This window comes from Lissotriton helveticus, chromosome 2_1, assembly GCF_964261635.1.
Source record: "Lissotriton helveticus chromosome 2_1, aLisHel1.1, whole genome shotgun sequence".
Lineage (NCBI taxonomy): Eukaryota > Metazoa > Chordata > Amphibia > Caudata > Salamandridae > Lissotriton > Lissotriton helveticus.
This window is the reverse complement of record NC_136059.1, coordinates 1,588,860,811-1,588,884,923: the sequence shown is the minus strand read 5'-3', so window position 1 is coordinate 1,588,884,923 and position 24,113 is coordinate 1,588,860,811. Positions and strand designations below refer to the sequence as shown.

The 24,113-nt window shown below is 41.0% G+C and overlaps 1 protein-coding gene across 3 annotated transcripts in view; it reads right to left on the bottom strand.

The window, feature by feature from the left end:
• Nucleotides 1-10,639: 10,639 nt before the first annotated feature.
• Nucleotides 10,640-24,113, bottom strand: part of SLC49A3 (solute carrier family 49 member 3) — a 484,926-nt gene continuing 471,452 nt past the window's right edge. For all 3 annotated transcript variants that reach the window (XM_078676555.1, XM_078676556.1, XM_078676554.1), the window contains exons 7-10: nucleotides 23,801-23,953; nucleotides 15,627-15,784; nucleotides 13,996-14,108; nucleotides 10,640-12,613 (exon numbers count right to left, since the gene is read on the bottom strand). In XM_078676555.1, coding sequence (XP_078532681.1) covers nucleotides 12,477-12,613; nucleotides 13,996-14,108; nucleotides 15,627-15,784; nucleotides 23,801-23,953 — 561 coding nt within the window. In that variant the 3' untranslated portion in view covers nucleotides 10,640-12,476. The remainder of the gene's footprint in view (nucleotides 12,614-13,995; nucleotides 14,109-15,626; nucleotides 15,785-23,800; nucleotides 23,954-24,113) is intronic.

The window sequence follows — 24,113 nt, the reverse complement described above, 5'->3', positions numbered from 1 at the left end:
ATGTAATGATAGACTCAGCCTAGATAGGGTATTGCTGACTAGTGCGGGATCTCTAGCCTTGACTCTCCTCTCCTTTTGAATTTCTAAAAGATTTTTATATTTGGACAACCATGATGAATTAATATCAGAAAAAGGAATTCCATTCCTAAGCTATGCAAATAGTAAAAAAAACATTGGAAGAGTTGGGTATCAAATGATAACACCACATTTTTCATCTCTGAAAACCTTTAACATAAATCCACTACAAACACACGGCTTGTATGTTTTTACTAATTATGCAATTACACCTTTCCACAAATCCATTAGATTTGAGGGAATACGGCAGTGTATGTTTGTGAGTGGTGCTGGGTTTGTCAAAGAAATATTGCATTTCATGTGAAACAAATTAGACATAATGGTTTTGGGAAAAGCTTCTCTGTAAAAATATTCACCCAAAAATTCAACTACATTTTCTGATATTAGTGCTCTACCACTAACATAATGTATTCTGAGAGTTCTTTAGCAAGGAGAACGGACCAAGAAAGTCAGTCCCCACCAGTTGCCATGGCTTTTAGGATACAACACAGGCTGCAAAGAAGTGAATTTATTTTTTCAAAGTTGTGGCAGAATTAGAACAGACAGAGCAGTTCTTGACAGTAGAAATGATCATGGCATCCAGATAATGCCACAAAATCTAGCCCTAACCAGTTTCAACTAAATGTTATTTATGTGCCACTGAAATAATTTTAGGTCTAATGTTAGAAGGTGGCACACATTTATCACCCCGGATAACAAAATTAACTTAAAGAGATAATTCATCAATAACTTTACAAAAAACCTTATGATCACCAGGTAATGCACTCTCTCTTCAGGCTGTCTATCAACCATCAGGTCTTTGACACGCAAAAGTGTGGTATCATTAATCAAGGCATCATCCCTCTCTTTTTCAGAAATGTGAGATTCAAGAATATCAGAAACATTTGCCACAATATACTGTTGCATTTGATCTCCCATTTCCTTAAAAGTTTCACACGGAACCAAGCTACACAATTTGCTCTTGAATTTTCCTCACCAGAAATAAATTGTACGGCAAAAGTGTACTCATATAATTTGGATAAAATGTGAATCAATCTAGAAGTACCCATGCCTGACCCGTTGCTTCACCACAGTAAACACAAACAAAAGGTTTGTAGTCTGCCCTAATAATAAGATGTTTAACCCTCAGATATGTTTTGAAACGTTCAACAGCCCACATACAACTTAGGGCTTCCCTTTCAGATGTGGAGTAACGTATTTCAGCTTCAGATGAATTCTTGAAGTATATGCAATGCTGAGTTCCCAATTTTCTTACAGGTGGATGTTTGTGAAAGAACAGCACCCAATCCAACACCACTGGCATTTACAATAACAGTAGAAATTTCATTCTCTGAAAAAGGAGCAAGTGCAGGTGCCGAAGTAAATGATTTTTTGACTCTATTGAAATACTGCGATATAGCTTCAGACCAGCAAAAAGTATTTTTTTCTTTAACAATTTCTGCATTTCAAAGGTATGGGAAGAAAAATCAGCCATAAATCTAGAATAGTACTCATATAAACTTAAAAAGTATGAAAACCATCATCATTGGAACGAATACCTTTAGAAGAATTAGAATGACCCAGATTTTTAACTTCACTTTGTAAAATATTACATTTTCTTCTCTGTTACGGTTTGTGCCTTTATCTTGTAAAGCAGCCACAACTTTGGTAACAATATGATTATGTTCCTCCATGGTCACAGCAAAAATGAAGATGTCATCCTGAAAAGCTGCTACTCCTTCCATACTTTCAAATAAGGAATTAATTAATTTCTGGAATACAGTGGCAGCAGAAGCTGATCCGATGGCATGCGTAAACAACAAAACGGCCCACAACGTTTTAAAAAAGTAGTAAGATGATATTGAATGTGGTAAAAATATAGCCTCTCTCTTTTTTTGCAAAAATGTCCTGAATTTGAGAAGAAGGTGACAGTTTACTAAGATCTGCTTGTTATGAGATCTTAAATCGGTTCATAGCCTGTAATCTTCTGTTTAGTTTTAAACTAAAACAATAGGAGACACCCACTGAGATGACTCAATAGGTTGAATGATTACTTCTTTGCACACATTGTCCAATGATAGAAAAAGTTATTTGCAAACAGTCATGAACACATTCCTCATCTTGCATCAGACTTGCATGCCATTTTAAATTCACTTAATTTTATGGGTACAGCCCTTGACTTTTCCTAGTGCGCCATTAAAAATAACAGAAAATTGATTCAATATAATGTCTATGGAATTAGTCACAAACAAATACAAGAAAGCAGCATCAGTGCTAGGTTTAAGAGTTATCTCTAAATAACATTGCCATCTCCATCCTAATAAATGCTGTTTCGGATGAGAAACATAAATATTGCCATGACATGAACATTTGCAATAAAAAATCCAAGAAAGTCAATATTACTACCACAATACAAAACAGCCTTAATGTCTGGTTCAAATAAAGGTACACCAATATAGTTATTTGAAAAAAAACATGTCAGAAATAACAGTAAAAGGAGAACCACAGTCAGCTAATTCCAAGGTAACTACATTATCAATAACAATTTCACATTGGGATGGTACATATGGTTCCAAATCAATATTTTTTTATGGAATCAGGACAGGTTTCAATAACAGAAATATTTTTACATTAATCATGATTTTGAAGTGTCTGTTTTTTGAAGGGCTTTGCTGATCACATATGGTGACGATCATACCGACGGCTACTTCATCATTCTTCTCTTCATTTTCGGCTTGAATAAAGTTGAACTTCCTTAAACCATTGTTACAAACAGTGACAAAATGATCTATCTTCTTGCATTTCAGACATTTCTTTCTTAGAGCTGAACAAAGTTTGGAATTAGCTAAATGAGAATGTGAACAACATTTATAGGACCTGCACAAAGACTGCAGAGAACCAGACATCTCTAAAGACAGACTTTTACCTGACTAGCCCTTTTCTCGATATTTATCATAATTTGTTTACTTTTATCTCAGTAGTATTTTTGCCTTTGATTAAACAAACTTCCTCTTCGAGGTTTTTATGCTCCAACATTGCTTTAATGGAATGAATAGCGACTTCTACACTTTTAACAATGTCAATTGAATTGTTTTAATGAAGGACTGTGTTGTATCAACAGCTGTTCCTGATTTGTTTTGTTGAAACAATGCACAACAATTTGACCGCTTATTTATAAATTAAGCGTACCATCAAGTTTACACTGAGAACCTAAAATGAGTAATGCTGCCACATAAGAATCAATAGACTCAAAGCTGATGACATGTTCAAAATGCGTGCCTTCCCATGACAATATGTGGTTCATCCTTGAATAGCAACTTAAGTCTATCAATTGCCTATAAATACTTGTTGAAGTCACAAGAAGATGAAAGAGGTGGAGGATGACATGGAGATAAATGTTCAATTTTGTTTTTGCTTCTCTGCCAAGCAAATACAACAATAGTTCTTTTTTTTTTCTCTCAGCACTAAACATTTTGTTAAACATAGCGATGAAATAAAACAAGTTTATCTAGGAGTTCCATCTCATGGAGGGTCACTAGGCATATCCAAAAACACAGGAAGCAGGTTACACTGCATGCTTGTGACAAGGAATAGAATGAGAAATATTATTAAAGTGTATATCAATCGAACATCAATCTATTAATATGTATTTCAGAATTAATAATCCATCAAACATCTTACATAGTTAAAAAAATCAAATACTACAGAATTTCAATCATTAAATGTCTGTCTTGTTTTAAATACTGCAGCTGAAAAATGAGTAACAAAATAACATAACATCTTTATTCAACAGTTCTGAATACATTAAAGAAAGGCGCACATGTCTAAAAAATGATTAATAAAAAGTGCTAAAATAAAGTTTCTTTAAGGCATGAGGTAAAGCCACAAAACATGACAAAATAAAGCAGGTCTTGTGGAGGCACTAGGTCACAGTCACAAGGTTTAGGCTTAGATCCCTCATTCTAGCCCTTAGGGACAGATCAAAGCCAATGTAATCATTCAACCTAAACCATGTCAGTAAACAATGATGGTTACCATTATTCATTCACGTTAAATATAGTTCCATCATGCTGACTGTTTTTAAAAGTGTGTAGGCAAGGACACACGGGTTAGATAATTCCTGGCCAAATCTATTGGCCAGACACCAGGATAAAAAAGCATGTGTGATCCATTTTAGATCCACATTCCTTATATTCTTTGGGCTATCATTGGGGTGACCTAGAGATGAGAAAGAACTTTTAAAGTATTTTAACCAGGGATTTTTATGGGCATTATCAAGGGATAAACAATCCCTTACGATATCCTGATCAAGGTTTGTCTCAGGCCAAGACCACATTTTTAAATACAGTTGGCGAGGGGGCCGAGTATCACATAGATTGTTAACTCCTAGTTCTTGATGTACAATAAATGCTGGGGTACACTACAGGACATTTAAAAGCTATCTACAGAATTTATTTTCAACTGTCTGTCTGAAAAGGAGACCCATCCATGTAGCTCCAGATGTCACTGCCATATTAGACAGAGGTATTTTTAGCATGGTAAATTTTAAGGAGTGCCTGAAACGCTTTATTTCCCAGTCACGCCTCAAAATCAGAAGCTAATGCTGTAGCCCTCAAAAACTATTTTTTATTAGTCTTAACTAGGGAAGACCAGGTCTGTGCAGAGTCAAAATGCACTCCTAATTGTGACGAGGAATCATCTTAAGCCACCACATGCCCCTGAATACAAAAAGATGTAGCTCTAGATCGCTTAGGCCCCACCATCCTCACAAATGACTTAGGGGCTGATTACGATGGGGGTTGGAAACTCTTCCGACCAAATCGGTTTCGGAATTGTTTCCGACTGACTCAGGTTCTGCGAGTCCGTCCGACCAATTACGATGCTTTAGGACATTGCTCGGTCTGACTCGCATTGACTTCAATGGGAGCCTGTGTTCCAAATGAGAACACAGGCTCCCATTGAAAAAAAGGGGTGGTTGGAGAAAACCTTGCATCTTGGGACGGGCACCCCATGGTGCCTGCCACACTGTTCATTGATGGAAAGGGGTGGCCCATGGGTACACTCACAGGCCCCAACCAGAGGCCTACGGGTGAAGGGGGGCTTGCTATGGTCCCGAAGTCAGATTCTGACAGGCGTTTCCTGTCAGAAAAAACGATTCGGAACAGCTGTCAGAATCGGACATCGTAATCGTTCGGTCGGAAACGGGTGTCCATAGATTTGTACAATTCATCTCCAAACAACTCGGGCTGTAAGAATGCCAATCGAAACCGATTCGGACAGCCGGAACAGTTTCCTTGCAACATAATCGGGCATTCGGAAATGTATCCAATTTGGTCGGAAACATAGGTTCCGAATCGCATACTCCGAATCTGAATCCCATTCTGAGCCTTTCTGACCACCATCATAATCGGCCACTTACTGTAATTTGTTGCTAAGTTTAGCATACCCATAAACATTGCAAATGAGTCCACCATCTTTTACAGATCTACCGCTGTTCAGGCTAGAAAAACTGCATCAATTTGGTATCGTAATACAGGGAGAGGCCATTTGCCCACCATTGGGAAATCCTGATCATTATCAAAGAGGTTCTGTTGCAGACCATTAATATAAAGAGTGGACAAAAATGAGGCAACTATACACCCTTGAGCACCCCACTCATGTCCCTAAAAAGACTTCGTACAGGAGCCATAAGTATTATACCATACAACCGACTGCCAACATGTGAGTATTCAAACCACTTAGAAATATTATAATATCTGGATGTACCCCTATAGATGGGAGCAAGTTCCGCAATTTACTTCTATTGACTCTATCAAACGCCTGAGTCAAGCCTATGAAGATCATATACACAAAGCCAGATTTCGCCACCAAATATCTAGTAAGAATAGGATGGAAATTCAGGCATTGATCGATGGTGCTGTGGCCTGACCCATATTGAAGACCCAAAAGATATGGTTCTCCTTGTCTCATGTTGAAAGCCTGTTAAGCACCATTCGACCAATAACCTTAACTACGAGTCAATTAAAGAGATGGGACAATAGCACTTTGAGCTATCATTATTCCCTTTTTTAAATACTAGAATAATAATCAAGGTCGACCATGAAGAGGGAAGAACTTCCTTGACAGCTGCATTAAGTGTTTGAGCAAGTAGAGAGGCCTAAATCTCCAGCTCACCTAACTACAAATCAACAGGGATACCATCAGGACCTGGACCTTTGTTTTTTGACAACCCTATATTTCACATCTTTACTTCAGATAGCGAAAATTCTAAATAAGATTCTCCCAGCCTATAAAGACTGTGTGTACTATTTTCCTGAAGGCAGAAAGCAAGGCAGAATATCTCCATGAATTGACTCGCCCACAAATCAGGGGAAATGTAGGGTGAAGCCGCCCCACTAGAAGAAAGGGAAAACAAAGGGCAGTTAACAGTCTGCATGAATTGACTGCTCTTACCTACACAACTAGCACCAAGTAATTGATCCCAAGCTGCCTCCCTCAAATGGTTTTTAAGCCTTTTGACCTCATGTTTATAAGATGCACCACATGTCTCTATCAATATTTTATCCCTCGGAGAGGTCTTAATGCCCTTCTGGAATCTCCTCTGTTCTCTAGAACTTGGGGGGGGGGCAGATTTACAAGCCCCTTGCGACACTTTTACGCCGCCGTTGCGCCACTTTTGTGACGCAGCGGCGGCGTAAATAATGCACCACTATTTGACAGATTTGCAACGTGACGCATCTAGTGAGATGCGTCACGTTGTAAAGCCCTGCGCTACATTATACCTGCGTCAGGTATAATGTATGCAGGGTGGCGTTCCGTCACAGGAAGCCACGTAAAAGTGACGCAATGAAATCTACAAGATTTCACTAAGTCACTTTAACGTCCATGCTGCGTCAAAACCTTACGCCTGCTTGTAGTAGGCATAAGGAGTAACACAGCATTGCAAGTATAGGATGCCCCTGAGAAGTGCTGGAGTTGTTTCGCTCTTGCGACACAACTCCAGCACTGCATCATCTATACGCTGACAGATGCGCCAGGCATCTGTCTCTCCTTGACCCACCGTGTGCTGCATTGCAAATGCAGTGCAACCATGGTGGCGCAAGGGGTTCCTAACGTCACAAAAATAACTGCCGCATCCCTGCTGATCTGCAGGGATGCGCCAGTTATTGTAAATCTGCCCCAGCCTATCTAACCATCTACATGCATTTCTTCCAGAGAAGTTAAGAAACGGATGTGTCAAAGGGTTGTGCCCCTCTTTAGGTATGTTGTTAAAGGTTTTTAAGATGTCATAACCTTCTGCTTCAGCCACTAAACATTTAGTGAGATCAAGATCTTCACTGCAAAACAGTTTAGCCAAAAAATCCATAGGGGTTATTTTTGCCCATTTTATTTTTCTCCACTGGTCTGTAGGGGCCAACTCTGTGCATATTAAATTTTATTTCTAATTGGTCGATCCTACCCCAAAGATAATCCTATTGGATTGTGGTTGCTAAAGACTGTGTCTAGAACCCTAGGTTCAGAAACCATCTAGAGAAAAAGAATATACATTTGATTATAGAGACACACCCATGTCCTGGAAAGGTAGGAGATAAAGACATAGTCCCTTCATTAAAGAAAAGCTCTATGGAGAAAACCAAATCAAACTGATGAATTAAATAATTTAAAACTTCTCTGTGACTAGTATGGTCCATATGCAGACTACTAATATATAGTACAATGTATAGACTCCGATAGAAAGAATACATTTTAAAAAACTGCTGCAAAAGCATGAAACAGTTAGAAAGTGAGTGCAATAAGGTTGAGGGAAATTGAAGAAAACTATCTCCATCCAGAAGAGGAAGTGCAGAATAGTAAACTGATGCACTATTTTATTTTAGAAAAATAATTTCACAAACATGGACACATTGTGTGCATATTACACACAAGAGCATTTAAAATGTGCCAGAATAATGCTATACTATGAATGTGTGTGCATCATAGAATTATACATAATGCTCTAAATATATGAGCTCTTCACTGATTTCATAGCAATGATGCACAGGGTGAAATACTTCAGTGTGTGCGCATCACACAAATGCAATTTGAAGCGAGCCAAAAGCGTCCATTCCAATTTTGCCCAGTAGATGTCACTAGCATCTCTACACCACCCAATGGCGATGCAGTCCTTCTTGAAAGCAAATACTGTGTAACCTCCAGGTTAACCTTGTTAAAGGAGCTCTGGTATGACGTCAGCTCTGCAGGTTGGCACAAGTGAAACGGTGCTGATTGCAGCATTGAAGGACTGAAGTTAGTCAGCACCAGGAGCAGAGAAGAGAGGAGTCCCTACAGGGCCCAAGAATCGTCACCAAAATGTGGAATGAAGAACTGCACCAAATAAAATTGATTCATTAAGCTCTTAATTAGGGCCCCACAGCCAGGTAAATCCATGCTTCTCAGCAGCAAGGAGTAACAGCCAAGACTGTCTGAGTCTCAAAAAGCCTAACATATCAATAGCACCAAAGAGACGGCACGAGGACATGGAAATAACACACGGGAAAATATGCACAAGGGAAACAGAGGAAAGAGATCAGAGGACAAGGGGAATATAATACATACAACACACTCCTACCACTGGATCAAGTAAAATCCTGCTTCCACGCCCTAAGATTATCTGGGATCAACACTGTTAACAGACTCCTAGGAAACTTCTCAATGATTCATTGGTAAGTTATTCTACATCTCAAGAAATTCACTTGTGAGGATTGTGTCACTTATGAGATAGTTTTTAGTATCTGTAGGGCGCACTTTAAGCCCGCAAATATTTTCCTGCAGTTCCTGTCACTTCCCAGGAGTTAAGGAACCAGTCACTCGCCAGGTAGCTCGAATGGTGGACAGGAGCTCTCTTTGAAGTTCTGATCTTCTGATCTGGGAACGGCCAAGAACCAGCAAGTCCCTTCAGGAAAGACTCCTGGATACATAAAAATCTGACAAACCATTCAAGCCAGAGTGGATCCCAGTGTTCAGCAGCACTGTGACATCACCAGAACAACTCACCTAGCAGGAGGGTGCGGTGCAGTTGAGATGGCCTGTGATTTGTTGGAGGACCATATCCACTTCTGAAACTGCTGCTGACAAGCACAGATTCAACCCGCACATCAAAAGGTTCATTTGAGGTTGGGAGAAGTTGTGTTTCTGTCCTGATCCTCAAAAGGCCATCTGTGAGTCATATACCTGAAGGCTTTCTGCTGCCCACAGAACATCCCTGGGATTACACTGTATTGAATGTCTCTTGCCCATCCTCTTCAGCTGGGAGGCACAAAGGCCCCTTGATTCCGCACTCAAAGTGAGCTGCTATGTTTCTGACCAATAGAGGCGGTTTCCAAGCAGATAGAATCATTCAGCGACTGAAAGAATATTGATTTCTGTCTGCTTTGCCAGTGAGGGGTCAGAGGCAAGCCATTCCAGTGTCACTGATGGATTGGGAAATCAAGATATCAACACTCAGATATTGCTGAAATGCTGTATTTCTACTACACATTATTTGAAGAGTCAGTGCCTTTCAGACTGAAGTGTTCCCCTTGCCAAAAGTTACCCATTCAGTCATCCTTTCCTCTATAACCTCCATCCCCTGCACCCAGGCTGCCGTCTGCCCTAGGGGTTGGGAAACATACTGATATATTGCTGGCTAACACAATAATAGGGGCTGGAAGATGGTTCATTTTTAAGTGTGTGTCAATGGCGTTTCGACCCCACAATCAGTAGGGGGTCTCATCAGGACCTAATAATAAGGGATACCTTAAATAGAACAATAAAGAGATGACTAAATCGGCTAGAATGAGGAGTAACTCTAAATGGGTAGTATAATGACTGAAGGGTTTACCTGAAGAAATAACAATAGGCTGTCCTCTCTCGGACAGAACCATGCATGTTTTAGGGAGTTCTTTACTATCTTGTTAGGGTAACCCCAGGCAACAATTTGGCTTTCAGAGTTTGGGCTTCTCTCATGTAGTCCTCCTTATGGGAACAGTTTCTATGGAGACATAGCAATTGGCCGAAGGGTACGGCAGACATGAAGGTCAGATGCTTCTGAGCACCATTTAGGTATGTTACAAAATCAATCATGTAAGTCACATTCAAAGCCAGACCAGATAAGGAAAATATCATCGATATAACGTTTACAACATAAAATGTTGGAACAATAAATACTCTCCTGGGAAAGGGCATATGTTTGTTCTATATAATCCATATAGATGTTGGCCAGATTGGGAGCAAAAACTGCTCCCATCGAAATTCCAGAACATTACTGGTAAAAGACACCCTCAGACATAAAGTAATTTTGACCTAGAACAGTTAATAAGGATTTCACCATCTTCCTCCGGAGACACAACTGCGCCCCAACACATCTAGACTATTGGGTTAGTGCACTCCATTGAAGGACTGAGTTTATTGGGCCTCCCAGTGACAATGTGCATTATTTCTTATTTCCCTACTGCAACCTTCTTTCCGTAGGTAGAAGAAATAATGGTTTCCTGTATTTCTTGCCTCTTGGCGCTTAAATAGTTTAGAGGTGTAGTGATATTTTTTTATTTGAGTCAGTGGTCATTAATCCAAGACAATTTTTATTATATTCATCCGAAGAGATAAATGAGCTAATTGAAATATGTGTTAACCAGTTGTAGATTTCTCATCAAACATACCTTGCTGCATACTTGATTGAGAACTGAGACCATGAGAGTAAATCTCGGATCATATTTACTAGGAACTTGCGTTGCACTTGCATGACACAAGTCATCGCAAAAACTTAAGTGGGATTTCCAAAGCCACGCAAGGGGCTGTCTGCTCCGCCGTGCGTGACTTTATAAAGAAACGTAACACAATGTAGTGGATGTAGTCTGTAAACCCCGCAATTAACCTGAGGTTTGTATTTATAATTTGACATGTATTGTTGTATGCTGAGCAACTACTGAATAAAAAGATATATTTAAAATATATATTTTTTAAAGCCTTTAATTTCCACTGAAAGGAGCATTAAAATAGAAATTATGTAATAGGACACGAGTAGGGCTAAGAATTGACATCAAGAGTGTACTCTGATGAGCTGGATGTAAATTGGGAAACAAATGTTGATAAGCTTAGATATTATGGTTCATCATTATTGACTTGATTGACGGTTTTGATTGAGAAGGCATACGATTATGGACAAAAGGCTCTACTCCTGGGCACTGATGGAAATTTTCTACATAAGAAACAGAAGTGGAGATCCTAATGACTGTTCTTCAAAGTTGGCTTAAATGACACTTATTTGAAGAATTAAGGTCAACAAACATCACCAAGGCATGGGAAGGATGAGACCTCCATTTCCTGCCCAGAAAACACCAATCAGGCGACTGCTGACAGTGGACGTACGCCCAGTGACTTTGACTAACAGTGTGAAGAAAGGAAAGAGTGGGCACTGCAGAATGAAAGTGCACTGCTGAGTGCTAATGGGCGTTCATCAACATGTGATCATGCTCTTGTTTTTATTAATACTCTGATTCTTGCTGTACTATACTGATGCGTTCCATTGTATGCGTTTATGTTAATTTGCTCTAGGGCACCTTAAAAGCATCAACTTGTGATCTTGCTCTTGTTTTGTTAATACTCTGATTCTTGTTGCACTTCACTGTTGCATTTTATTCTATGCTGTTATGCTCTTCGTGCTCTAGGGCAGCGCTGATACCCCCAACTTTTAACCTGATCTATTTCCCCCTTTGTTGTAACTTTACCTACTGTCCCATTGTGTTTTGTACCCTTTCTTTCGCCAATTCTTTAAAGCGCTTTGATACCTGTATGAGTCTTGTTCAAGCTTTATAAAACTATTCAAATAAATAAATAAAATAAACCAGCTCCAACAATCCATCAAGAAGTGATGAGAAGCGCGCCAAAAAGTGCAAAGGTTTGCGAGCATCAATGTAGATCTACAACATGGTCAGGGATCCCCAACATCTGATCCTTTCATGCTGTTTAGTACGCAAGGTGATGTTTGCTGGTCCAAGTGGCTATGTTTGTATAACACCACAGCATAAGGCACTAGGCTCACAATATAAATACAAATATATCTTCTCTAGTCAGTATTATTTTATAACATAGTTAAAAATGTACAGATCTATAAAAACTGTTAAACGATGAGCTCTCAATAGGTAAAACATTCACCAATCAGTGTTCATTTAACAAACCTTGATTAAAAAGACAGTATAAAACAATTTTTGTAACAAAAATTGCAGTTTATATCCATTTTCCCTTCTAGGAGACGCATCCCCTATGCTTGAACCTTGGCTGGCCGCGTCAGTGTTCGGATGCATGTCTTCAGTAAACCTTCATAGGCACAAGGATTTTTTTTTTAATAAAACCTTGCTGTGAGCAGCTGTAAGAAAGTACGAAGATAAATAACTGAGATGTGGGCACTAGGAGGAGTCCGCTTCCCTCTGTGTGATGGCCGCACTTTCTGCCTCAGCCTGCAGTCTCTTGTAGTCTGTGTGGAAACACAGGACGAAGAAGCAGGACCCAACGCTCATTACACCGGCCATTAGCAGCACTGGAACTGGGAATAAACAAGAAAAAAACATATTAGACAAAAGACAAACTTAGACTATTTTAGAGAAATGAAAAGGCATATTTTAAACTTTAATTTGGAAGTGAGCTTATAAAAGTCACAAGACGTGAGCTGAGCGTGTCATGACACCATTTTCTGAGAGGCGTTTGGATGAAGATCACACCTAAAGGATGTGAGTTGTAACCCACTGGGCAGATGGGAGCCTGGGGCCAGGGTTAGAGGTCATAGAGGCACTGCTTGAACGTATGGACTACCTTTTATGTATGAGGGAGCCTTTCACTGATGCACTATGGTCTGCATGTTATGGGTCTGGGTCCCAGGCAGGGCTGAGTTCCAGTTCTGTACTTGTTTGTGAACCTTGACAAATCGTTTCCATAATACAAAAGGCAAAATGTTTGGCTTTGGTATTCCTTTATTAGGAGTTGAAGCATTTTTAGACACATAAAACGAATGCATCATAAACATGAATGCCCTTTTTTCTAGACTACTATGTGAGGGTGATTGTGGGGTAGGAAGAGAGCGCAGTATATATGTTCCCTAGGCCCAGACAGGTACATGCTGCTGAGCTGGGCCCCTCAGTACAACATGAGGGAATTGGGCAGATAGAAGATTGTCACAAGAGGGCATGGCTCTGGTCTACTGCCTCTCTTTCGGTACCCTGCTGTACTCAAGAAATTCAAGGCAAAACATTTTCAGCCACATGCATCAAGCGATTTTGGAGTCGCAAACGGTGCGAATCGCAAAATTCGGCCGTTTGCGATTCCAAAATCACTTTTTGGGATGCATTAAAGAATTTTTTAGAAGTCGCAATTATTTGCGATTTCTAAAAATGCAATTGCATTTAAGTAATCGCATTTTTGCGATTCCTTAAATGCAATGCATGAATCTTTTTAAAAATGCGAATTCGCAAATAGGGGGAGCAAATTAACACGAGGTTGAACCTCTCAAAAATGCTCAAAAATGCATCCTTTGGACATGTGTGTGTGAAACTTGCACTTACAAAAACATTTCAAGGGTGCGGGGGGGACCCCCCTCAGCACCCTTGAAATGCATTAACAAATTGCGATTCGCAAAATGAAATTTGCAAAATGTTAATGCCTTCCCATTGATTCCTATGGGCCTTTTGGCCCATAGCAATCAATGGGAAGGTTTTCCTTAATTGCGATTCGCAAAATGTGAATCGCAATTAAGGAAAATGAAGAAATCGCAAAAATATTTGCGAATTATTCATGCATTGCCGTTTGCGATTTCTAAATTGCGATTCCTTCATTTTCGCAATTTAGGAATCGCAAACGGGTGCAATGATGCATGTGGCCGTTTGTAACTTGAAAATGGTCAACAAAAGTAAAAAAATGGAACCAAGTCTATACCTTTCCAGTCTAGGTCTGAATCCATTTCAGAGCTACACGTAGACAATGGCGCATCAGACAACTGCTTAGTGGTGGCTTGAAACAACAGCATGTAGATAATTCCTTGGATCTGCCTGGAAGAGGGGAGAGAGTTTCTGTCAGAAAGGGAGTCTGCGAGAAAGAAAGGTGGGAACAAATAGAAAGGCAGATATATTAACATTCCGAACTCTGTTTGTGTCACAAAAGTTACACAAACTTAGCACAATGTTTCCTTGGAATTTGCGCTGCTTCGCATTACTTTGTAACAGGGGACGTTCCATGGGTGGTACATTGGTGCTTCCATGCAATCACCCATTATTTTTGACGCAAAACCCTATCTGCTAACAACAGTAGACCGGGTTTAGAGGCAAAAAATAATGCCTCTTTGAGACTAGAATTTACTTGGAGAAATGCTTTTCCGATTTGCATGTGTGCTGTACTGGACAGCACACATCGGAAGTGGTAACATTTTTAAAAGTTTGTCTAAGCATTGTATTTTGTACTGAAAATGGTACCCTTCCAATACAAAACTTATGCTAAACATGACACCGACATCTTTGCACTATGGTGCAAAGGTGTTTGCTTGGTAGCCTGATTATGCACCAGCGCAATGCAGAGAGCGGTACAGTACCATATCTCTGTAGATATGGCACTCCCTGCTCTCGCCCTCTACGTAACGTAGAGCAGCAACTTTGGATGCAGCACTCCATTTTTTGAGCTCTTTGTAAATCTGCTCCTGTATATTAGTTCATGTACATTATAATTCAGTGCAGTCAGAGGGGCCCTGCCTCAAAGTACATGGAAGAGCAAAATGAAAAGCACAACATACATGTTGTAGTGAGCAAAGTAGCACAATTATAGGCCACAACAATATTAATAGTTGATGGCAGCTGATCTATAGTTGTGGGAAGCAGGCCACCCCAGTGGACACATTACCTACTGGCTCCACCTGTGTACCATGTAGTCTGTCACCCTGGACCTCCTACTGCCCTGAATTCTACAGGCGTAAAAGGTGTGAGAAAGTACTGGAACATACAAGGAAGGGGAGACCAGTGTGTTTGTAGCCCAATCTTGTAGGGTGCTTCATCTTTAAAACAAAATACAATCAGCAACATGTTCTGTGGTATGCACGTCGTCTCTAAGAACTGGATTAAATGTTTTCGTTTTTTCAATAACAGTTAAGAAAAAAGAGGGTGTACATGGTAAATTATGTAGAGACATTTATGAAACTAATGAGTTTTGGACTCGATTTTTTGAAATACCCTAAAAGGACTCTACTCAGGTGCCTCCTTAGTCTTCTAAGGTTTAAATGACCCCACTAGAGAGGGTGGCCCAGGGCTTTTTTTGGAGTTCACCACCAGGAAGGGGCACTCTTCTCCAGATATGACTCACTGTTGTTTTTCTTGCTAATTGAAAAGGTAGTCCGAGTGAGCGAGGCTAGTAGAGGAAATATCCAGAGGGCAGTTAGATGGGGTGCAAGAGAAAGCATTGGCTGCAGCAAGTAACAAAGGCAGCTGGAGGAAAGCAGCATTAGTGTGAACACAGTCGTAAGATCTGTGGATCCATGCACACACCACCTGCCCCATAAGACTGACTTTTGGGTGTCCACTTACCCAGAGATGTAGATGAGGCCTGTTGAAGTGCCCTCTCCGACCGGATAGGTACATTCCACAGCGAGCTCCATTGAGATGGGATAGATAGAAAATGTTAATAATCCAAAGAGGGAACAGAATACAGCCACCAAAGCCGGCTGCCCTGGCAACCTGGACACCTGGGGAAAAACAAAGAACCGTCTAAAACCTTTCTTTGTAGCTGTACTTTAAATGAGATTTTATGGCAAGAAAATTTTAGTCAATATTTTTTAAAATAGAGAATAAATACAATTTCAAGAGAGTCAATGCAATTTCAAGAGAGTATAAAAGTAACCAAAAAGTGTGATGACTGAGTTTCATTATCAGATATGAAATAGTCCCTCTAACACCCAAAGGGGGCGGATGGATACATAGAGAGCCACCAGAAAGACAGTGAGACCAAAAAAATCCTGTGTGCTGGTCGATGATGTGATTGACAGAGTAAACAGAAATAGTATGCAGTTTCCAATATGTAATGCAGGCGATGGTAAGAGATCAAAGGGAAAACCCAGTGAGTGCATAATCCAATGGACAGGAGAAAAGTCTCCTCCTTTCGGAAAAAGACCCTCACACACCCAACAAGCAGGTGTCTTGCTTCATCACTTCGTCTGCTCCTTATCGGGTAAGCGCTGCAATACCCGATCAGGCGCCTGTGATGGGGCCTTCTTGGAAGAGATCTTTATTCCTAATGCTGTTGGGTGCAGTACGTGTGAGGGCCCTATCGAATGTGTGTAGTGTAGGTGGTGAAAATGTGTCAGGTGTGAAAAATAAAACAGGGATTAGTGGTCCACTCATAGCAATTTTAATGAGTTGTGGTCACTACCCTGGTTAAAACTAGAAAAACACACACTCTCACTCTAAGGTATGCGAAAATATGTGCTAGTGCAATAGGTCAACATGTTTCTTGCCTGTTATCTATTGATGGCAATTCCTCAGGACCAAAATTAGATCTACCTACACTTTTTGGTGGTGGTCAGGACCTCAGTGAAGTGTATAAACGACCAACCATACAGCACCCTAAAAAGTGGTACCTGTAGATCTATACCGGAACCCTGGTTGAGTTGGGGGCTAACGGCATTGTGTACTGGTAGAGGCAGACACTAAGGTGTAGTGTCGGTTTTGAAGTGAAGAACCTTCCGTATCCCTACCCATGCACTCCACTGGATCGGGTGTCAAGCAAGTGGTTGGAGGGACATGGCAAAACCTGAAGGAGGCTGAACCAAACTCTATCATTCATATATTCCAAGGGCGCTGCAGCACCCCTCGACTCTGTTATATAATTGTATTTAAATAATAATTACTACTTCTCTCTAAATCAGTATATAGTACAGAAGCCATGTGCAAACCATCAGTGCTGATGCCAGTGAAAGTGTGGTTAATTTCTCTTATGCTCAGGAAGAAGCAACAGTCTGAAGGGGGCACACAATGTAATTTGATTAGGGGAAAAAGCTGAAATGTTGTTGTTAGTTGAATTCCTCTAACCTTGTATGTAGCTTGATAGCTCTAGAACCCCAGTTTTACATTTGATCATTCGTGTTCACCTTGATTACAAAATCTCTCATGCAAATAATTGGGCTAATATATTACTGGTTAAAAGAAAACTCACTGTTCAACTTTATTTGTGCATTCCCCTTAGAGAAAATACTGTACCGCCCTGCCATAGTAAACGGCAATGTCCCAGGGGTGGGCACCCCGGGACATCGCAGAAGCCGGCCCTGGGGGGTGGCGGTCCCCAGGGCCATCAAGAGCTCCAGGTGGGGGCACGTGGCCCCCTCTCATGTGTTTAAAGCGCCGGGGAGGTGGTAGTCCCCGGGATCCGCAACGGACGCCTGTATCTGAATATTTAGTGCTCCGGGAAGGTGGTGGTAGCTGGGGAAGTGGGGGGGGTGGCTTGAGCCCCCCCCACACTTTAATATTAAATGTAGCCCCTGGGAGGTGGCGGTCCCCTGTAGCCCCCGCTTTTAAATCAGGGAGCCCAGGAAGGTGGTGGTCCCCAGCGCATGTGGGGCCCGTGAGGCCCCCCAAATAATCAAATGCCCGGGAAGGTGGCGGTCCCTGTGGGTTGGGGGAGGCCGCGAGGTCTCCCCACCCAATTTCAACGAAACCCCGGGGAGATGGCGGTCCCCGGGGCTGCAGGGGGGAGGCGAGTGCCCCGTGCATAAATTATGAAGCCCCGGGCGGTGGCGGTCCCCGGGGCTGTGGGGGCCCCACGGGCCCCTACACCTTAATTTAGAATTGCCTCCGGGACCTGGCCCACTATGTGGCTTTTTAACAAATGAAGCGCGGCAGCCCGCGCTTAGTTTTGTAAAATAACTGGGTGCACAAATCCGGCCGAAATTATATTTTTAAATGCTTATTTTGGGCCTAGGGGTCTCAGGCCCAGGGGGTCAGGGTGTTTTTACCCTGCCCTCTTTTCTTGTTTTTCAACCTTTTTTCCACTCTTTTCTTGTGACTCAGTTACCGAGTCACAAGATGGCTGCCCACACTTCCTGGTTTGGAGTGCTGGCAGCCAATCAGAAGTCAGCTCATGCTCTGGAGGAGTCGCGACTCCTCCTTGGTGCTCAGATATCGAAAGTTTTCTTTTTTAATTTCTCAGGAACTACCGAACGGATTTACACCATTTAAAAAAAAAAGGTCGCTTTCTGAACAAAGAGCTACCTTTTTGCCACATTTAGTGTAATTCTGTTGAGCAGTTCGGGCTGTAGCCGTGTCTAAAGTTTCCTAAGGAATTAACATGGGGAAAACATGTTTTGGGACACCCTTTTTTCCTCTGCCCACAATCGACGAATCACCCCAAAACATTCAAGACCAGAGCTGACCGGAGCGCCCCATTTGTTTTGAAAATTTCGCAAAGATTCGCCAAACGGCACCAAAGATATTGGCAAATCAAAAAACGCTTTTCCTATGGAAACTAGGTCCTAACTATAACTACCTACTGGCGACCGCCAGTAGGTAACATATATATCATAATTACATGATGACCAAAATAGATGATTTTGTATTTGTGAATTGTGCTGTGGAAGTTAGCAAATCAAAACTTTTTATTTGAAAATAGCATTTGCACTTTATTCCCCTATATACCCACCCGTAAGGATATCAGCATTGTGAGCATATGCTTCTACGTTCTTAGATACAGGTGATGAACTGGAGAGCATTTGCACTCCATAATGGCCACAATTTTGAAGCCACTAGGCTAGAGGCATTTTGTTTACAACCCAGTAACCACTAATATAGCACTTGCACTTTATCATTGATTTTTATTGCAGGACAATTGATCAGGGGACTAACTTTTGTGAAAGACAGTGGCAGAGCCTTGGAAATATTGAAGCATTTGCACTTTGTACGATGGCACTTTTGTGACACAATATTCAGGGGAATTCTGACTTTGCAAGGATTACCTTGGTCATTTTATCAGCTTTTGAACCATAATGTTATGTCTATTTTATTCTAACACTTATCAAGGTTATTTATTGTGGACATGTATGATTTTATGGTATAAAGCATGAGCTGAGGCACTTACATAATGATGAACTCAACTCTGATTCCCAATTTTAGAAAAAAACAATAGAAACTGGCTATCACATTGTGATGGAACCATGCTACATCAAGTAACAATGGAAAATAAGCACCCAGAAATTGTTTATTTATGTTAATATTTATTCATATGAAATGGTCCTAATGAAATTTGGTGAGAGATTCTCGAAATGTAAAGATCTCTCAATGCGAAAGATGGGTGCCGAGTCTGTTTTCCATGGCTGTCGAAGTAAGAGAACCATGTCACAAGTAGTTCTTGCATTTTAATGAGGAAATGTGAAAACACTAGTTGTGTGAGCAAGGCAGCAATGCCGAATCGCGTAACAGCGGAAAATAAAATGCAGAAGTAATTGGAAACCCAGCCCCTGAGTCGGTGTCTGTTTCGTACGAAGGAATCGGAAGTTACATAGCAATGGAGTTAAGAATAGAAAATCTATACCTCTCTCTGTGCATATAGCCTCCCAATATTTCGGTCACAATATTGTGGTCACTTGATATTTCTTCTGCTGTATTCCTGGCTACAACTGTATAACCCCTTCCCTGCGGGGCATATTCCCCAGCTGGGCTGGGGGAAGGGGGACGCGCACAGCGCCCCCATGCTCATGACGAGGTCAGCTCGTCATGAGGCACAGTGCTCGTGTGCTCATGACGAGCTGTGCTCATCATGACCACACCCGTTTGTGTGGAACGCTCGCACAGCAGGGGAATTAGCCCAGCATGCGAGCGTTCCAACGGTCATGACAAGCTCAGCTCGTCATGAGCACAGGAGCACCGTGGCTCATGACGAGCTGACCTTGTCATGAGCATGCAAGGTGTGAAATGTAATCTACATTTTTGTTTAGCAGATCTGAATATTATTTTGTTTTAGCCCTAGTTTCTTCTTTCTAGCTTTGTTAAACATTGTAAATAATGAATACTATGTAGCATAAGTTAACATGTTTTGAGGGGATAAAAAGACTCTGCCCAGATGTAGCAACCTTCTCTTAGTTTCCGAGTTCTAAAAAGTAAACGTAATGGGAGCTATGGTCTTCTGGGCTCTTTTAAATCACTTGTTATTGATAAGAAAAAGACAGTTGTTTCTGGATTTTTTTCTTTTAGTAAAGTAGAATTACACAGATTAATCAAAATCTGCCCTTTCAATCTTCCAGTAATGGACGGAAAAAAAGAGATGTGAAATAAACTTATGAAAGCTTTGCTTCAAATAATCTCAAGAAGCAGAAAGAAATTGACACCTGAGTTCTGTTTTGAGGTTATAGTGCTTTGTACCGACTTTATAGTAATTTACAGAGTTGAGCAAGGCGCTGCAATACAGACAAATACAGACATAGCAGAACTGCTTGAGGGAATTACCAGGTATTCAGTGTTTGACAAAAATGAGTGATTTTGGCTAAGAAGAAACGGAAAGAATGCTTTCCCAGACTCTTAGGTACATTCCTGTAGGTCAAATGGGAGTAGAGATGGAGGGAGACAGGCAGTGCCAGATTAAATTCTGTAGAGACCCCTAGGCAGTCGAAATGTCGGCCTCCCTCACGGATTATCTCCTAATACCCAATGCTCTGTTTTTTTTACAAACTGACAGCTGCCAGAAGATGAGCTTTTAAGAGACAAATTGTTATGTGAATCTGAAGTCTCTGGTTTATGTACTTTCAGTTGTTAATAAGTACATTACATGTATACAGCATTTTCTCTATCGTCTTTAATGTAAAGTTTTCATTTCTTTTAGTTGATTCGTTTTTTTATCTACTGAAAACAATATTAAGAAAGCTTGATTGTAATTTTCTTTCAAGATCAAATCAATATTATTTTGATCCGTTTTTGTGGGCCCCTCAAAGGAGTGGGGCCAATAGGCTGGTGCCGACTTCGCCTATTTGGTAATACGGAACTGGAGACAATAAAGGAACACTGCGCAAGTGGGAAGGTTGGTGTCAATGCCATCTTCTCGTGGAGCAGGAACAACAGGGTGGCTTATGCTATGCTCTTGACCAGGGGTCTCCAACCAGTAGCTCGGGAGATACTGGTAGCTCACCTGCACCCTCAAAGTAGCTCTCAGAGGTGAAGCCAAACCAAGCCAATCTCAGAGATTCTGTATATTAAAGAAGGCATCACTGCTCGTTTCACTACCCTTAAGAGTTACAGACAGCCAAACCAATGCCCGTTGATAACACTCAAAACACACACTGTGGTGGCCTATCTCAACAAATAAATATGGGGTTTACAGAGCGCACTACTCACCTGTGAGGGTCTCAAGGCGCTGGGGGAGTGTGTGGGGGGGATTTGGGCAGCGCAAGTATTTCGAAAAGCCAGGTCTTGAGGTTCTTCCAGAATGCTTTCAGTGCGGGGCTTCATCTGATGCTGAGGGGGACTTTGTTACAGGTCTTGGCCATGATGTAGGAGAAGGGTGTGCTTCCTGTTCTAGTTCTGTGGATGCAGGGGATTTTGTCAAAGGCCTGGTCAGCGGAGCGGAGGTTTCTTTTGGGGGTGTAGAAGGAGATTATTTTGTTGAGGTATTGGGGTCCAGTGTTGTGGAGGGATTTATAGGTGTGTTTGAGCATCTTGAAGGTCACTCTTTTTTCGACTGGGAAACAGTGGAGTGCTCCTATATGCTGGGTAATGGGGTCTTGTTGTGGGATGCTGAGGATGAGTCTGGCTGCGGCGTTCTGGACAATCTGAAGTTTGTGGAGTAGAGATTTGTTGATTCCGGCATAGAGAACGTTCCCGTACTCCAGCCTGCTGGTAATGAGTGCATGGGTGATGTTCTTCCTGGATTCGGGGGGTGGGTCCATTTGAAGGTCTTGCTGAGTATGAGGAGGGGATTGAAGCATGTGGAAGCTGCAGCGTTGGCCTATGGGTCTGCCACATGAACCATCTTTATCCACTTTAAATCTGCCTAAGAAGGAGATTGGCCATGTTATCCGCCCTGCTCGATTAGTCGCACTGTGTGACATCAAAGAATAGTAGCAGCAGTAACCAGGGCTTACCCACCCAAAGGGTGTGACTGCAAGAACTAGAGTGAAAATGTGTTAGTTGGGAGCATGTTCAACCAAAGAGCTGAGGAGACGGGAGTATGCATCCAGGACAGTGAAAATTAAAAGCATCACATTAATTTGTGCGTGGGGGCGTGTGACATAGTGTCCTTCCCAAATGAACAGTGTTGATTCCTTAAAGCTACTCCTAGCATCAAGGACTGCCAAATATGTATGCTGATCTCCATCATAAGAGTATTATCTCTGACGTAATTGTGCCCATTCAAGGTACAGTTGTGCCATAGCCATAATATTTTCATCCTTGACTATTTTGGGCATACTAGTCTAGTAATTACATACTTGCTGCCATCACTGACATATTAAGAGCATGACTGGCCTGCTTAGCCATTCCTGGCAGAGTGTCAACAGCTTCTCCCATAGCAATGGCCATAACTGATATATGTTGGGCATCCAGCTGTGGCACAGTGGTAGCCATGGATTAATAGTGGGCATTATTGGCATAACCGAGGCATTCTTAGTGTTATGGTGAGGAAGCATGGCCTATGATTCCAATACCTGGGTATTTGAAGCATAATTTATCCATGAGAGGCATTTTTACATGGCGGTACTCAATGTAAACTAAAAGCTGATGTTTAGGGACTGTGTATTTTCTAACTATAAAAATTGATTTGAATTTTAAAAGAAAAAATTATGCTTTTTCAGAAAAGGTTTTTCTTCTGGAAAATTGAGTTTGATTGCTCAAAGTGGAAAGGGATTTGGATAGAAAAATATGTGTATTTTCAAAAACTAATATGCTAATGACGACAAAATATTGCAGTTCTGAAACACATTTAAAGTTGTTAGCTGAATGATAATTCAATTTGAGTTGGGGAGACTTACTGCTGTCTTAATACCCTTTGTGGCACACAACATGTAATGATTTGAATTTTACTTGATTACAAGCATTTAATATTGATAAACGTTTTCCTAGCATTCTGCTGATAACTTCACCTGAAATTTTTGGGTGGATACTACTGATAATTGTGCTTAGGGTGGTCTGAGTGTAATGTTAATACATATAATCAGTATTTTACAGTGATAAAATATGCTAGTAGCTCAGCAGAACTTTCCTTGAGCATAATTAGCTCTCACTACAGAAAAGGTTGGAGAGCCCTGCTCTTGACCTTATTCCATTTCAGATGGTAAATATCATTGCTCTGAAAAGAGTACCGCGTTAATACTAAATTTGGGATAAATGTAGTCTTCAGACCAATCAGATCAGGTTACCACGTTCGCCTCTGTGAATGACATCCTGCAAATCCCAAAATTGGACTGGTGAAGAAGAACAAACCGAACTTTAAAAGGAAATAGTGTCAAAATGTTATAATTTTGGGTCTGGATTGCCTAAGGAATTAGGAGCCAGATTTATCATAGTGTTAGGTTGTCCTAGCATCACACTCGGTAACTAAAGCAAGAGCAACACTTAAGTCAAATTTAGCACTCAATGCAAGGGCACCTTGGTGGCCCAAAAGTATAATACATTTAATTAAAATATAGAATTGTGTCAAAATCTCAACCACAGATGTCCCCGGTCCCCAACAGTCTGCGATAAAAATAACCAACACAAAATAAAAACGAGATTCAGTTAAACGATCTTACCAATGCAAAAGCAATGCTTGCAAGTGCTGCTCCACAGAAAAAGACCTTGGTTGCCTCTATAAACATTTTAGTTCTGTCAATGTACAGCCCAAGTAAGAAAGCCCCAAGCAGTCCAAAGGCAATAAGTAGAGCTCCGCAAAGTCCTGCAAATGACTAGAAAGAACAGAGAAAATTGGTTAGCCTTAGGAATAATAATAGTCAAAGACCAAAATATATTCTATTTTTCTATCTGTTCCTTAAGTACAACCACACACGTATAACAAATTAAATCAAATTCAGAAAAGGTTTGCCCAGAAGAGGTGGAAGTTGCGGT